This window comes from Arachis ipaensis, chromosome B02 (genome assembly GCF_000816755.2).
Source record: "Arachis ipaensis cultivar K30076 chromosome B02, Araip1.1, whole genome shotgun sequence".
Taxonomy (NCBI): domain Eukaryota; kingdom Viridiplantae; phylum Streptophyta; class Magnoliopsida; order Fabales; family Fabaceae; genus Arachis; species Arachis ipaensis.
In genome coordinates, this window is record NC_029786.2 from 97,657,155 (window position 1) to 97,675,659 (window position 18,505).

An 18,505-nucleotide genomic window follows, 5' to 3' on the forward strand; every position below is an offset into this window, starting at 1 on the left:
TTGTGTCTTTATGTCTTACACAAATTTAAATTTTGTGTATCTGTTTATCTCGTATCATGTGTATTGTGTCCTTGTCAATGTGGGTGCTTTATAGCTTTTTTAAAAAATGTTGAACAAATTTTCATAATTAAATATTTACATCAAATATTTTATACCAATAATTCATACAAATTGAAGCAAGATAAATTATTAGAAAAAAAAAATATTTTGGATTTTCTAAGCGAGAAACTTATAAATGATAATCATTCGATAAGACTTGTTTGTAACAGAAATTCTGATCAAATATGATTATTTCTTCACTCGGTACAAACATAAATATCTTGTCATATTGTGTGAACTACTCATTGAACAGTAGAATATGAATCTCCCTCACGGACCAAAGTTGTTGTGGTCTTGCAGTTTTCAGAAACTGCACACAATCACAACACATCGTACTTAATATGTTACATTTAATAGTTGAAAATCGTTAGATAACAATTTAGTTAATCATGTTAAATCATTTAACAATTTTCAATTATCAATTTCAATATTCACCTTCTAAAAGATAATTAAGAAGAAAATAAGAGATTGATGAAGTATTAACTTATAAACAGTTGGATAGGACGTAACATAACTGCTTCTCATGCGATTCATTTTTTCTATTGGCATGCAGAAGAGAATCCGGTTGCTTCATTCAGAGAATCACAGTATTGTGCAGTGTTATCTGCGTCATATCAAAATTGAAATCAGAGCAAATTGATGTCATGGAATGTGCTTATTGTCTTGGTAGAGAAGGACATGCATGAAAAGAAGAGCACCCACCAAACAAAATGATGCCACTCAAACCGGATAACAGAATATTTTGTTTAAATTTGTAATGTCATAATAATCTGGTTCAAGCTAGATCAATTTACTATGGTGTACATATTTTACACCCAATATCTAGATATGCATTTTAATTTAGCAAAATTAACTACTTTTAACACTAATTAAGTGAACGGTCATCTTAAATAAAAAATTTTGATGATTTAATAAAATATTTCCAGCAAACTATTTTTTTTTTTAATTTATCGCATGAATAATCATCAAAAAGATAAAATTTAATCAGATAACCGTATTTAACATGCTATATCATCTGTGCATCAAATTAAGATAAAACTTTTTGGTTGAAACCGTGCAAATAGCAGTTTTGCTCTGTAATGGAACCATTTGGGTGACTATTTACGAGCTTTTAATTCGAGCCTATATTAAACAGGATTGGATATCTAACAATTTGATCAGCAGACGATTACTATTTTCTTTTTTATCGCCACAGGGCATTGGTATGATGTAATCTATTGGAATTTAGGCTTTCTCCGATTGGAAGAGATTCTGCTTACAGCTGATAATATATCTTAGTCTGTGCGATGTATTTTTCCCCATCCCCTTCTCTAGCCAATGTAACTAGTATCATCAAAGAGGCCGTGTTAGATGTTAATGTTTTTAATCTGTTAGAAAGTGTTCTTTCGTATGGTGAACAGCTTGGATAGCCTCTGTTTTAACTTCTAAAAGGGTAGCCTCTGTTCTAGCTTCTAAAATGTTCACGTGTCAGAAGAAGGAAGTATGGGCGATATTAGATGCCTATTAGAGATAAGTTATCAACTCCTAATAACTACATATAAAAAAAAGCTCAATGTATTAACTACTAAATCCGCTGACACCTATGCAAAGCCCTCAATGTATTGTTCACTCGTGGAGTGCATAGCCATAGGAGCAACAAACCCGACCATGCATTCCTTGTTTGAGTTGTTTATTCTTTAACAATGATTTTATCAAACCATATTCTCCTAATGTGTCACTTTCAGGTAATAAGCAGCGTTTAAAAAGTATTGACTAGAAAAGTTCGCCCAAAAACACAAGATATAACAGAAATATATCTCAGGGCCACTACTGTTCATTAATGTTAAAAAACTGTAACAAAAGTAAAGAGATGGATCCATCAACAGAAAATCTAAATTCCACAACAGAGATTGAGTATACAAAATACAAAAATGAACTTGAACTACATGTCATTTATCCTTATGCCTCCCTACGCACAAAGTAAAGCTTGCCCATCACATGGAGGACGGCAACAAATGCAATGAAGCCAATGCTCATTACAAGAACCACATTTGGAGAGATCTTGAGCCCCGGAGCATCATCGGTGTAGAATTGAAGCATAGTTCCAGCTGCTCCTCCGGAGGCACCACCGCTGGTTGTTCTCCTTCTCCTTAAGCTAGCAGCTGCTGCTGCACTTCCTCTTGGGGGAGCTGTTCCTCCTAAAGCCATTTTTCTGCAACATATATTCAAACAATAATAATGTGAAAACTAACACCTACATGCAGATACCATCTTAAAATCATAATCATGAATTACACACTACCGCCATGCAACAGAAACCCTCAAATCAATTAATAAAGTAAGGAATAACATGATCATAATTAATTAACCATATAAAAAATAAAATTAAGGATTTGGCAGACTAATATTGACTTTGATTTCTTATCCTTCTCCTTTTCAAGTTCACTAATGTTATTAGAATCTTTGATAGAGTGCCGCAGCAACCATATATATATACACACACACACGATGGAATCAACTAGTTCTAAATTGCGGTTGCAACGTGAATACTGCGATTGCAAAAACGTGCATAAAAAACACAATGGGTGCTTCTGCAATCACAGCAATTTAAAACCCTAATTCTGAAAGCAAATTTCAAAATCTAATAAGCCATAAACTAAAAATAAAGTTCATACAGAGATCAAGCAATCGATTTTTGAACAAGCTACTTAGTTTCCACCTAAGTCCACAAAATCTTACTAAACTGCCATGAATATGTGCAATACCATAAACTCCGAAATCACAATTGGATCTAAATCCAAATCGCAGATCCAGAATTATCAAATAACAAGCCATGCATACAAATCATCGAATTCCAAACCCTAACTTCATCATAGCACAGAAAATTGCAGCTAAAATAAAAACAAATAACAGATCTGAGACCAAACAGAAAAAGGAAAACCGAATCAGTAACAAGAAAAACAAACCTTAATGCAGAATTCCGGTGAAGCTAGCTCGTAGGCGTCAGAGATCTGAGACGGAGAAACGACGACCAAAAGGGATTAAGATTTTTGGGTGCGTTTTTGAGGTTTAAAGTTTAAACAGCAGTTTCTGCTTCTAATATCGTTTTATAAACAGGAAGAGTTCGACTTGGATGCTTACTTGAGAGTCCACGCGATAATGACCAATAATACTTTGCCACGTCAGCAAACTTATATGTCAAAAAAACTCCACGCAAACAAAACGGTTTTAAACTTTTAATATGGTATATTATTATTTTATTATAAAAATTTAAAATTTACTTTGAGATAAGATTTATTTACATATTACTTACTTAATTAACATTGAGAATNTCTTTTAAAAAAAATATTTTTTCTAAAAAAATAGGGTCCAAACAAGTTTAAAATCAAATTCAAAGAGCAGCACATTATATTTTGGATGGGACCATTTTTTTTTCCCAAAATTAATTCTAAAGGGCACAATAAACATCCTTAATTTTCATTATTAAACTTAATTTTTATAGAAAAACGTATATATATTTGTGTGAGTATTCGGTCAACGATCCATCCTTTTGCCAATATGAAAAGTCTTCTTTCTTTTTAGGTGTTTAGGTTGGGGAAGCTACAAAAATCTAAAGTCTTCGGTTAATTTTGTTTTTGTGGGAACACTAGCTAGGACTACTTTTTTTGGACATGCTCTAGTTAGGACTTATGACCTGCAAATTGTAATATGGGCTTCTGCAACTCTTATAAAAACTGAGGTTTTACATGTCATAGAAACTGTGCTATTGAGATCTTAATGTTTTTTTTTTTGAAGAGGAGCTCTTATTGATATTACTTATCATTCATCAACAGTTTGGGCCAATACTAATATTGAACTTAAGAATCGTTAGACAAATCATAACCCGATATAGAATCTGACCCAGAAAACTTAGAATCCTCAAACGTGGAAGGTTTAGCTTGCAGATATAATTCCGACGAAAATTACCAAAAACCAGTCCCAAAAAAAAATTCTTAGATCCTCTCTGCCCTCTCTTTCTCTCCTCTTTACCTCTCGTTACTAACAAACACCAACAACCTCCACCAAACTCATCATTTTTCATTCTATCTTTGCAAAACAAAAATCATGCTCTCTTCATTTCACAACTTCACACACATTACATCCATGGCTTCCACCACTACCATCACAGCTATCGGCTCCAACCTCATCGTTAGTCTGCAAATTTTGTACTTACTGTCTCAAGGCTCCTGATGGTGTCCTACCAAAATCGACGGCAACTCTGCCATTGTTATCAAGCTTCGCAATGATGAGTTTAGCCATATGCTCGTCGAAATCCTTGAGGAAAAATCATGCACTAATTCAACGAGATTGCAATCACACATCGCTGCTTTTTTTGTTTTAATCAAGACAGTGACAAACTCTTAAATGAGTATGAGAAAATTATGTTATTTAAACTATAACTCATTCGCCAATTCTAAATGTTAATCCAATCTATTTTTAACTACAATAAAATTAGGCATAGTGTTCGTTTGAGCGCCATTATTCTGTTAAAAAAAGATATTTTTTTAATGAAAAAAGATTTTTTTTTTTATTTTTTTTTGTGTTTGGCAAATTTTTAATAGTAAAAGTAAAAGTACTCGAAAAATAAAAAAACAATATCTTTTTTGATAAGCTTTATTTTACATCTTTTTTTAAAAGATCTTTTTTCTTTAAAAAAAAGATGTTTTTCATGTAATAAATAAACAAAAAAGTACTTTTATATTGTTATACTCAAACATAATTGCTAGATAAAAAGATTTTTTTGTATGAGATATCCAAACATAAAATTACTTTTACTTCTCTATAAGATCTTTTAAAAAAAGATAACTCGAAAAAAGATCTTTTTTTAGAAGCTCACCCAAACAAAGTGATAGAGCAAGTGAAAATTGAGAATGGAAGAAGCTTGGCATTAGTTTATCGCACTTGAAAAAACTAAATATACCCATTAACGATCTACATTGTTAAAAAAGTTACATTAAATATCAAAATAAAAATAAATAAATACATACCAATAGAAATCAAACTATCAAAAAATAAATTACATGGATAGAGTATCCTACATATGTTATTTTCATAATAATAAAAAAAATCAAATTATATCAAAAACATTTTATATGTGCAGAATATCCTTCATATATTATTCTCATAAAGAAAAAGAAGAAGAGAAAAAAGAGAAGGAGGAGAAAAAAAAAAAGGCACAGTAATACTATAGACTAATACTAAAATTTAACTACATTAAAAGATGGGTGTGGCTTACCTTAATTATTTTTTTTTTATTTATTTAACCAAGTCGAACTGGTGACTTGAACCTTGACCATAATCCAGTTGAGTAATTTAGTGTAAAATTGTCTGATTTTGCAGTTCCAATCAAGTCCAAATGAAATTAGGTCAAATTTGGCTCAAACAAATCGGACCCAGGTCGAATCTTTGGAGCAGTCCAATCCGTGAACAGTCCCAGTACCACCCTCTATCGCTTTTTCCATTTTGTAATGTTGTTACATTGTTCCCCTCCCTCCCTATTTGTGGTTCTATCTGGTTTTTTCCATTTCCATTGCACTACTTATCTTCTTTTATCTTTGTCTGGTGTTGTTTGTTGAATGCATAAAGAGGAGATCAATTTAACCATTTTAGATGTGCAATGCAAGTCCTTATATGAATAAGAGGTAATCATTTATTATTTTCTATTAATAAATGTTTGATAAAATTTTATGTTTATTGTTGCTGCTGTGTTTTTGTGAAATTATTTTTTTTCATAATTTTTTTTATACGTATTCTGTGATAAATTTAGACTTTTAGTTTTGAATGTTAAAAGTAAAAGATAAAAGATTTTGGAGATGTGATTCTATGAGATTTTGGATGTTTTATGAGACTTTTATCAATTTGTATTCGTTGTTTTGGATATTTCAATGATATGGACTTTTAAATATTCCGAATTTTGAATAACCTACCGTTGTTCTTTTCTTTGACAAGTATGTTTCTTTTTCTCATGTTTTTAGTTTGTATATTTGTTTGAAAGGCCTGATGAGATAACCAAGGGTCACCTTCGATCTTTACATATCAAAGCCAAGGTAGAAGGATTGGTAATTAATCGCATCTTGGTCGATGGAGGAGCAGCAATTAATTTGCTGTCAGAAAGCATACTCCCACTATTTCAGAAAATGGTTGAAGATTTGATTAAGACAAATTTCGCTGTTATTGGATTCAATGGTAAGTCGACAACAGTCTTGAAAATGATTCCACTCGGGATTAAAGTAGGAAGTGTCGAACGACCCACGGTATTTATAGTAGTGCCTACCAAGGCAACCTTTAATATGCTGTTGGAAAGAGACTAGATCCATGGAGTAAGGGCAATTCCCTCGCCCTACATCAAAAGTTGGTGCTCTAGGACGAGGGTGGAAGGATCAAGAAATTGAAGCTGACGACATCCATTTCTATGTCGAACAAATGAATGTCAGCTTTAAAGAATATCATACTAGTATTTGACTACTAGATATTGATATGAGCACCTTTGACCCATCTCTTTTCAAAGACTGCTATGTTGGGGTCCATGGCAAGAAGTTGGTCCTTAAGGTCAAGGAAAGCTTGGCCATAAAATCCACTTGATGGTTATATCGAGCCATTAGGCTCGACTCTTAGCCTATATGGTTGAGAAGAAGGAGTGCACAGAAGAACGTGCACTAGATTGTATATATGATCTCGGCCCCTTACGGTTTGAGAAGTGCGATTTATTTTCAAAAGACTTGCACAATAAAAAAGTCAAAGTACAAGACCCTCTCGAGGAAGTCGAGACTAGTGGAGAAGGTTGAGTTACATATGTCAGCAAATGCTTGGATCCTGTTTTTAAGGAGAAGCTAATAGAAGTGTTGAAGAGATATTAGGATTATTTTGCCTGGTAATATAAAAAAATGCCTGGGTTGCACAGATCTTTGGTCGAACATAATCTTCCCCTTATTGATAATGCTCAACCTATAAAGCAAGCTCTTAGATGTTTTGCACCTAAAAGTATGGTTAAGATCAAACAGGAGGTCAAACGTTTGTTGAGAGATGGGTTTATTCAAACAGCCAGGTATGTCGAATGAATTTCTAATATTGTGCCTGTCATAAGGAAAAATGGAAAGCTAAGAGTGTGTATTGATTTCAGGGATTTGAAAAAAGTTACACCAAAGGATGAGTATCACATGCTAATTACAGAGATGCTAATCGACTCTGCAGCAGAAAGCGAACTTCTGAGCTTCATGGATGGACACTCAGGATATAATCAGATATTCATATCCCAGGAAGATGTGTCTAAAATAGTTTTTTAATGCCCTGGAGTCATTGGCACCTATGAATGGTTAGTCATGCCATTTGAACTAAAGAATATTGGGGCAACTTACCAAAGAGCAATGCATTTTATTTTCCATGATTTTATTGGTAAGTTTATGAGAATTTACATTGATGATCTAGTGGTAAAGTCAGAGTCGAAAGAATCTTATTTAAACAATTTAGAGACTAGTTTTAAATGAATGAGATATCATCGACTTAAGATGAATCCATTAAAATGTATTTTTGGTGTATCTGCAAGAAACTTTTTGGGATTCATTGTGTAGAAAAAATGAGTAGCTGTCGACACTAACAAGTGCAAAGCTATCTTTGACTCATCACCTCCCAAAAACAAGAAAGAAGTTCAATCTTTCTTAGGTAAAGTAAATTTTCTTTGGCATTTCATTTCAAACCTGTCAGAAAAAATAAGGACGTTTACTCCCTTGTTGAAATTTAAATAAGCATTTGACCAAATCAAGCAGTATTTGACTTCACCACAAATTGTGGCACCTGTTAAGTAAGGTCGACCACTAAAGTTATATATAGCTGCATCAGAAACAACTCTGGAGGGCATATTAACCCAAGATGATGAAGATGGTAGTGAAAGAGTAGTTTACTATCTAAGTCGAATGTTAACCGATGTAGAAACTCAATATAATGCGGTCGAGAAACTTTGCTTAGCCTTATATTACTCTTGTACTAAACTTAAAAGTTATCTCGTTGGAAAGAATGTTTATGTTGTGTTGAAAGTTGATATCATTAAATACATGCTTTCTTACCCAATGTTAAGAGGATGAATTGGCAACTGGATGTTAGCCTTAATCGAATATTCTTTATTTTATGTCCCTGCCAAGGCTGATAAAGGGCAAGTAATTGCTGACTTTCTAGCAGACAACCCTTGTGTCGATATTGATGAATGGCCCATACTTGGATATCTAGAGCTCAAACCCTAGAGGTTTTTTTCAATGGGTCGAAACATCAGATCGAAGTAGGAGTGTGAATAGCGTTAATCACCTCTGATGACATTTCGACCCAGTTCATGTTTTGACTAGAGCCAGGTCTATCAAACAATGAAGTAGAATATGAGGCCTAAATCATTGGCCTAGAACTCTTAATTGAAACAGGATCTCGAACCGTCAAAATCCTATGAGATTTACAATTAGTAGTTCAACAATTGGCTAGAAACTATTGAGTTATTAGTCAAAATTTAGCCAAGTATTTTGTGGTAGCCGTTTGACTATTAGCTGAATTCAACTCAGTTTCAATAAAACGCATATTTAGAGAGTCGAATCAAGAAGCTAATGAGTTAGCTCAAATGGCTTCTGGATATAAAATATCTCCTAAGTTGATAAAGGAGTTTAGTGAAATTGAAACTAACTTAACTCCTTTAGAAGTAAGAGGGGTTTATTGTGCAAACGCTCTCGATCCAAATGATTGGAGATGTAAGATTATCGACTTCCTTAAAAACCCAATCAAAGAACAGATCAAAAAATTAAATATTTAGTATTGAGCTTTGTGTTAGTTGGAGGGGATCTATTCAAGAAAAGTGTCAATGGTTCTTTGCTCCAATGCTTAAGTATGCAAGATGCATATTTAGCTATGGTAGAAGTGCATGAAGGTATTTGTGGAGCTCATTAAGCAGGTCGAAAAATGAATTGGACCCTATGTTGATAGGGACTGTATTGGCCTTCAATGATGAAAGATTGTATCGATTTTGCTCGACATTGCGATCAATACCAAAGGCAGGCACCAATTCAGAGAGTTTCTATCTCCAATTTACATGCTATAATCAGGCCCTAACCATTTAGAGGTTAGCCTCTCGACCTAATAGGAATGATTCATCCTCCTTCAACTAAGGGGCACACGTTTATTTTGGTAGTAGTGGATTACTTTACAAAGTGGGTGGAGGTTGTGCCCATGAAAAAAGTTACACAAGCCAAAATAATTGATTTTGTATATTGAGGAATCGATCATTCATAGATTTGGTATTCTCCAAACTTTAACTACAAATCAAGGGACGATATTTACTGGTCGACAAATAAAGGGGTTTGCGGAGTCACGAGATATTAAAATAGTAAACTCGACTCCATACTATGCACAGACTAATGGCCAAGTTGAAGCCATTAATAAAATTCTTATAAGTTTGATAAAGAAGCATATAGGGAGGCAACCTCCACTACAAGAAAAATACCCGTTCAGCCACACTTTTTTTAAGCTACATTTGAAAAGTGTAGCAATAGGCTACGCTTTTCTCCGTGTTGTCTTTTTATAAGAGGTAAAGATACACAATTGTGGCATCGTTTAAAAAGTGTAGCCTTAGGTATTATAGAAATCACTTATAAAGCGTAGCCGTAGGTTGATATCTATGAGTTCACTTTTCATATCAAAGAGAACGCTTTTAAAGAGTAACTTATTTATGATGTTTTGGGTGCGCTTTAAAAGTGATGCCTAATGTATATAGGGCAAATCCTAACACTTAGTGAAATTTTTATTCCCCTTTCAATTCCCTCTAGAAGCACACACGCACAACAAACCCTCTTCCCTCCAGAAGAACACCCTTTCGCCATTCTCACCTTCGCGCATAACCCTCACCTTCGCCAACCCTTTCGCGCACAACACACCCTCAAATAAACACTTAGCAAAAATTTGCCCTCACCCAGTCACCCTCACTCACGTGACATACACCCTCATCCTCACTCCACACACACACGAAAGAGGGAAGAAATCCAAAAAGGGAGAAGGGAAGAAGAAGAGAAGAGAGGGAAAGAAGGAAAGGATGACGCCGGCTAGGGCTCCGCCGCCGTAATTGTCGAGCACCAGTGAGAGATAGAGAGAGAGCTTGAGGAAGAGAGAAAACACGATGGAGGAGAGAAGAAGGGGGTGCTCCGTCGCCACTGAAGCTCCACCGCCGCTGCTAGGGCTTGTTGCCATCACCGTTCTGCCACCGTCGGGTTGCTATGCTGCCGCCGAGGAGCTCAAAGGGATGTCTCGCCGCTGTCGTGCTCCGTCGCCAAGCCGTTGCGTCGCCGCTCATCTCTTCTTCACTGTCGCCGCTCATCACCATCGTCGTATCCTTTGTCACCAGGTAAACATTCTCTGTTCTGTATCCTCCCTTTCTCGCTCATTCTGTAACTTGCTCTCACTTTTCAGTTCGAAGGTGGGTATGATTTTGATAGTGATGATGAACTGTAACGGCTAATTGAGATAGAGAAGGTATATATCAATTTTCAATTGGTTCTGTGAAATTTTGGGGGTTTTGGGTTCGAATTTTTGGTTTTTAATTAGTTTAGCATCTTAAGAAAAAATTAGTGAAAAAATCAGAACAGGTTTCACACTGAAATATTTTGATTTATGTCTTGGTTCATACGCATTTCTTGAACATAGTGGTTGCTTTCAATTTCTAGCTTTAAGCTATATTCCTCTCTGATGCTTTTTTTGGTTATGTTTTTTTTGCTTTAGGTGTTTTACATGGAAATTTGATAACCAATTTAAATTCTCCTTAATCATATAAACTAGGAATTCATCTGAAAACTGAAGAAGCCTGGAACTTCTTTTAGTGATATCTTTGTAGCCTTACTAATCAGGTGTGAGTTGCAGAAGGATCTAAATGTGGGTGTAGATGACTATTTTTATTCTATTTTGATGTGGCATCTTTATGATCATTGGCTTTTTATCTGACAATTTCTAGTTGACAGATTCAGTTATTTAAAATTTTGCTTTTGATGTGGTATTTTTTGAACATTGAGTTTGTTATGCTGACAAATTTTTTTGACAGATTAAAGTCTCATCAAAGCAGTAGAGGTTCTGCAGAGAGAGAAATAATGATTTTTGTACTTACTTTGATTCCTTTTATATTCATAGTCCATTCTTCCATTAGTGTATACTTGACATGATAGTGAAATAGTGATAAATTGTGGTTTCTATCCTACCAAGGGTTAAAACCTTTATAAAAATCTAAATTTATAATGGTAAAATTTCTCATCATATAATTAGTTCTTCTTATATAATGTTAGCTGTCATTTATTGATTGGTTTGCACTATTTTATAGTTAAGAAAAATTATTTTCATGTATTTTTTTATCCTAAGCCTTGTGTTTCCTTTCTCATTTGTTCTCCCATTTGATAGGTTGATGCTGAGAGAGCCTATCATCGAAATGCCCTTGTCATTCTAGAAAAATTATATACTGAGGTTAGCCCTTGTAGCCTGAACTATAAAAATGAGAGTTAAGATTCAAGAACTATGTATGAAGAGAGATTTTATACTTTTACCAAAACTTACCATTATATATGTAGTTTCACTGTCTTTTTATTTAGTAACTTTTGGGAGTGGATGCATGAGTAGATATTGCGAAATATGGTATGATGGTATGACCATCTTTTTCTTACTCCTTGTATTGCTATGCACTAGAGAGTTTGTAACTGAAACTAGGTAAAAGAAAGTACTGATTAGATTAATGATCTCTGTTTCTATAGTTATAATATTGTATACTAAATTGGATAACTAATTCTGTACAAACAGTTTTGTCACTTGTATCGTCTTTCTTAACTTGGATTAGTTTTTCAATAGTAGCTTCTATGGATTTTGGTTTGCATATGGCTGGAAAGCATTTGTTGCGGGCTATATTGACAATTGGACATTGATCTTGTATGGATTTTTTGTTGATCATCAATTATTTTACTGTGTCCACCATTGTAACTTGCAAAATTTTGTTGTTGCAATGTTGCTAGTCCTGTTTCTTACATAGTACTGCTAGTTTTTCTAGTGCTATTTTTGAAACTGCCTTTGTTATTGCTGTTTTCTTAATTTTATTATTTGCAAAATTTGAACGTATGTTATTATTTCAACACTGTAAATGGTGAAAGTTCAGCAGAAAAAAACTGCTAATTTTTATGTTATTATCATCTTTAGTTTTCTTTTCTTGCTAATTCTTAAAAAAAGTGCTCTGCTTCATTAGTGCTTCTGATCACTCTTGCTGGTTTCATTAGTGAATTTAGTTTATTATGTATATTATTTTTTATTATAAGGCATATTATTAGTGCTTCTGATCACTCTTGCTTATTTAATTTTTATTAGTGCTTCTGATCACTTTTGATTCCAAATTGATGATTCCATTGTTGATTTTATCAGAGGAAACATGAATTCAAAGGAAGCTGCACAAATTCCTAGAAGAACTACAAGGTCTTTAACTTCATCTTTTGCACAAATTTCTGCTTCATCTTTAGTTAAGTTTTGTTTGCTTTCTATTTTTTTTTGGTCTTTAGTTTCATCCTATATTATTATTAGTTAACTGGTTTCAATTTTGTTCCTTGGGTTTGAGTTTCTTCTCCAAAATCCCTGGTTGAATCATGGATAAGAGCATGTTAGCTGGTTTGGAATCACTTCTAGAAGTTGATCAGTAAAGAATTGTATCCATGATGGAATAGGTTCAAATTTTTTACAGGTACCTCCTCTTCACTCTATTTGTTAACTAATTCCATGTGTTTTAATTTGAGCTTCATGTTCCTAAAATTCTAAGTTAGGTCAGCACAAATAGTTTCAGATCTTTGTGGTGCTTGTTGTTCTGAAGCTATAGCCAAGTTCTCTATTAAACCAATGTAACCACTTTTGAATGTTGCATCTGGACGTTAAGGGAACAACATTTTTAATTACTTAGAATGGTTGAAATTGAATTTTAATGTTTTCTTTAGGATCCGGAACTGTTTATCTCAGCTGTACACCAAAGACATCACTCCTGATGATAAGCAGGAGTTTGATAAGGCTTTGCAGCAGGAGGTAAGTTGGTAATTCAATTTTTGCACCTTTAGATATGAAATTACAATTTTCGCACTTAAAGTAAATTGGTAATTCATATGCTATCTGATCTTTTCCACTAGAACATGACAAGTACATTTCAGCAATGCAAACTAGAAAGCAAATTTGGTGATTTCTTTTTCTTTCCTAATTTGTGTATTTAAAGTACTGAAAATATACTTCTAAGATATTTATTCAATCAAGAATATAGACAATAGTATCAAGTGCTTCATTCTTTATAATTCCAAAATTTTTTCTTTTTGAAAGAAAGAAAGATCAATACTTATAGTGCAGCTTATTACAATTGAAGAATTAAAAAAAAGAAACAAAGACAACTAAAGTAATTTCAAGATTCATTTTCTCACATGGTAAAGTATTTTTATTAATCATCTGTGTTTGAAGTTGTTCTATAGAGAATTATATCTCCGATAAGCTTCTTATGTAACTTTTGTTTGTGTAGATTCAAGCTACATTTCGAACGGACGAAATCAGGAGAACTCCTCCAACACCACAAGATGAGATGAGAGCAGGATAAATGAGCGGGTAATCAGAGAGTGACTCCTGAAGTGGCAAGGGATGTTTGTTTACTAGCTAGAATGATGGCTGCTAATTTGTATTATTCCCAAATAAAAGATCTTATATTTGAAGTAATTTATTTTTAGAGAAATAATTTGTATTATTCCCAAATAGAAAATTTTATGGCTACTAATTTATTATGGCAACCTAAATCTTGTTTAAGGATAATTTTTATTATTTAAATAATATTACATAGTATTATTATGTATTTATTTTTATTTTATAATGTTTTATTAATTTAATTAAAAATATAGGATTATATATATAATTATATTATTAAATATTAGGTTTTAGAAAAAAATTATTTATATATAGAGAAAATAAAAAAAAAACAATGAGGGACCTAAGGCTACACTTATATACAGTAGCTATAGTATTGTTACGGATCCGGCCCACGGATCCCTGACCCGGGATAAACCCAAACCCGGCCACCCGGGTCCGAACCATCTAAACCCTCTAGAAGGCCTGGAACCGACCCTACTAGAGCCCCCAACCAACTTTCAAATTCAAACGCCTATCTTATCTCATTCAGATAAGATAAGATAAGATAGCTACCACCACCTATAAATAAGAGGACCCAGATCCTCCTAGGTATTCATTCATTCCACACACCTTATACCTCTCAGATCCATTCTGACTTGAGCGTCAGAGTGTCTTTACAGGTACCTCCCCCCATTGCTCCAGTCAAGCGATCCGGCATCCGCCTCAACCCGCAAGTTCTCAAGCCATCTCTCAACTCATACCAGAGACATCTTGTACATTGGCGCCGTCTGTGAGAAACTTGCGCTAATCGAGCCGGAATGGGGGATATACCGGAAGAGACCTCCCTAAGCCAAGACAACTCTCGAATGAGGAACCCAACCCCCGAACACCAAGAGGTCACGAATCGCGGAAGGATAGCGAGCACCATCCACCACGCCACTCCAGTGCAAAATAAAGAAAACGAACACGTCGCCGCAGAACCACGGCACCCCAAAAACACCGGGGAAAAAGCGGCACAAATAATCCAAGATCTCTGCCTCCGAGTCCAGGAACTCGAAGGAAGAATAGCTACTGGGGAAAGGCGCAACGCCGAAAACGGAAGCCACGCAACCTCTAGATCAAAATCTCGTTGCGGCCGATCACCAACCCGACAACCCGACGGGAGAGACAATCATAGCACCTCGCGCGGCCCTAGACGTGAAAAATCGCCAGAACGGCGACACTGTAAGAGGTACAACCGCAGCGCTTCCCGGGATCTAAGTCATCAACATGACTCGGATGAAGATCGGCGACACCGAGAAACCAAGCGCACGAGAAACGAACAGACGATAATGGGAGCCACTCCCTTCACGGAAAGGATCTTAAAAGAAAAACTCCCTAAAGGATTTGACAAACCCATGGACATGAAGTATGACGGAACCAAAGACCCCCAGGAGCACCTAACGGCCTTCGAGGCCAGGATGAACCTAGAAGGTGCGGCCAACCCAGTCCGATGCAGAGCTTTCCCGGTAACCCTAGCCGGGCCAGCAATCAAATGGTTCAACGCCCTCCCTAACGGATCCATAACCAGTTTCCATGACATTTCACGAAAGTTCATGGCCCAATACACAACCAGAATCACCAAGGCTAAACACCCCATCAGCCTGCTAGGGGTCACGCAGAGACAAGACGAATCCACGTGAAAATACCTCGACCGCTTCAACGATGAATGCCTAACGGTCGACGGACTCACGGATTTCGTCGCAAGCCTCTATTTAACCAACGGGCTCATGAACGAAGTTTTCCGCAAACACCTTACCACCAAACCAGTATGGACCATGCACGAGATCCAGAACGTTTCCAGAGACTACATAAATGACGAGGAAGTCAGCCAGGTCGTCGCCGCCAACAAACGGCAACACGGCAACACCCAACACGGCAATCCGACATCTCGGCATAATCCAATATCCAAAGAAAATCAGAGGGACCAGCCCAAACAAACAAACACAAACCGACCACCCAGGATCGGCAAATTCTCTAATTATACACCCCTAACAGCCCCAATTACCGAGATATACCACCTGATAAAAGATCGAGGTATTATCCCAAAAGCCCGACAACTCAAAGAAAGAATGGGCGGCAACAAAACCCTTTATTGCGATTACCACCGAGGTTACGGGCACAGCACACAAGACTGTTTCGACCTTAAAGACACCCTTGAACAAGCCATAAGAGATGGCAAGCTCCCAGAGTTTGCCAAAATCATCAGAGAACCAAAACGCGCGGAAAGAGACAGGTCACCAGAGAGAGAAGGACGCAACCCGAGAATGCAAAAACAACCCCCCAGGGAAAGTCCAGAAGACGACCCAACCATAATAGTAAACGTTATCACGGGCAAAGACGTGTCAGGCAAGTCAAAATCAACACTAAAAAAGGACCTCAAAGTCCTAGCCATCAGAGACCAAGCTCCAACTACCACTGCCGACAAAACGATAACTTTCCTACCCGAGGACTGCCAGCACGACACCTCTGTCGAAGACGCACCTTTCGTCATCTCGGCAAGAATCGAAACGGGACTAGTTCAAAGAATACTGGTGGACACCGGCGCAGACTCCAACATCCTCTTCCGAGGAGCCTTCGACAAGCTCGGGCTCTGCAACGAAAATCTCCAAACACACCGCAACGGCGTCACGGGACTCAGAGACAACTTTCTCAAACCGGACAGTTCCATCACCCTCCCCCTCACCATAGGGACAGGAAACCAAAGGAAGACAATTCTATCCGAATTCGTGGTCCTAAAAGACTCCACCGCCTACAACGTTATCCTCGGAAGAAAAACAATCAATGACTTCTCTGCCATCATCTTTACCAAATACCTCCTTATGAAATTCATATCGGAAGACGGCTCCATAGGGACTATCCATGGAGACCGGGAAGTCGCAGCAGAATGTGACAACACCAGCCTAGCTTTACGAGAAAGTCTCGCGACGCGGCTGGATATTCCTAGCCGACCTGGATACCTAACAAGACGGCCAACCTAGGCCAGAACCAGAAGGCGACATGGAAAAACTACAAGTAGGGCAAACCAAAGAAGAATACACCTTGATCAACAGGAACCTCCCATACGACCTTAAAGAAGATCTTTCCCAATTCTTGAAACAAAACAGAGACTTGTTCGCTTTCACACCAGCCGACATGCCCGGGATAGACCCCGACTTAATGTCCCACCGGCTAGCCATAGATTCCAAAGCCAAACCCGTGGCACAAAGGAGACGAAAAATATCGTCAGACCGAGCGGCCGAGGTCAAAAGACAAGTAAAATCCCTACTCGAAGCAAACTTCATCAGAGAATTGCCCTATACGACGTGGTTAGCAAACGTCGAACTAGTAAAAAAGTCCAACGGGAAGTGGCGAATGTGCGTCGATTACACGGACCTCAACAAAGTCTATCCAAAAGACGCCTTTCCCCTACCAAACATAGACGGATTGGTAGACGCCATGTCCGGCCACCGATACCTTAGCTTTATGGATGCATACTCCGGCTATAATCAAATACCCATGCACCGACCCGATGAGGAAAAAACAGCATTCATCACCCCCGACGGGACGTACTGCTACACAGTCATGCCTTTCGGCCTGAAGAACGCCGGAGCCACCTACCAAAAACTTGTCAACAAGATATTCCAGAATCTGTCCGGGACCAAATTAGAAGTCTACATAGACGACATGCTCGCTAAAACCGAATCAGGCGAACAACTCATCAGTGACCTAAGGCTCATAATGAATACCCTACGAAAGCATCGAATGTGACTCAACCTGACAAAATGCGCCTTCGAAATGGAGGCAGAAAAGTTCCTCGGCTTCATGATCACGCAACGCGGAGTCGAAGCTAACCCAGAGAAATGTCGTGCCATCCTCGATATGACAAACCCAAAAAACCTTAACGACATCCAAAAGCTCACCGGCCGGCTCACTGTGTTATCCCGTTTTCTCGGACCATCAGCACAAAAAGCAATCCCCTTCTTCAAACTGATGAAGAAAGGAGCCCCCTTCAAATGGGAAGCAAAATGCGAGGAAGCATTGAAAGAGCTGAAGATTGATGGTTTAGAAGTTATAGTAAACTCTCGTTGCAAGTATAGTTACTAAACCAAGCAATCAACCTTTCTTACAAACGTTTGGTTGTCACAAGTAATAAACTCCTTTAAAATTGATAACCGAGTATTTAAACCTCGGGTCGTCTTCTCAAGGAATTGCAGGGAAGTATGTTCTTATTATTGGTTATGAGTCTTGTAAATTGGGGGTTTTGAAAGTAAGGAAGTAGTATGTTGAATGATAAGAAGAATAAAATAAATAAATAACTATAAAATAGACTCTTGGCAAGGTATGAAAACTGGAAGTCCTATCCTGGTTATCCTTTTCAATTGTAATGAGAATTGGATTTTTCTCCCACTTTGTTAACCTCTAACTATGAAGGTAAGTTAAGTGGATGAATTAATTTTTATTCCTCAGGTCCTAGTCTTTCCTTGGGAAAAGTCAGAGTTATTGGAATTCGAATTAATTCTTGAAGAATTCCAATTTTCAATCAAAAATGAGTTTGATAACTCAAGAGTCACCAATTATTTAACCAAAGCCAAAAGGGAAAATATCTAAATTAAATTAAAAGAATTCATATAAATAAAGCAAAGCAAAATTAAATCTGAAAATACCTCGAATTGCATTCACAAAAGAAATTAAATCTAACATGGATATTCATAAATTAAATTGGAAAAATAAATAAAAG

General features: G+C 36.5%; 1 protein-coding gene across 1 annotated transcript; it reads right to left on the reverse strand.

Moving 5' to 3' along the window:
• On the reverse strand, positions 1,855-2,290 carry LOC107625885 (protein transport protein Sec61 subunit beta). The gene has a single exon (XM_016328615.2). The coding sequence runs from the start codon at positions 2,284-2,286 to the stop codon at positions 2,038-2,040; it is 249 nt and encodes an 82-aa protein (XP_016184101.1). The 5' UTR covers positions 2,287-2,290; the 3' UTR covers positions 1,855-2,037.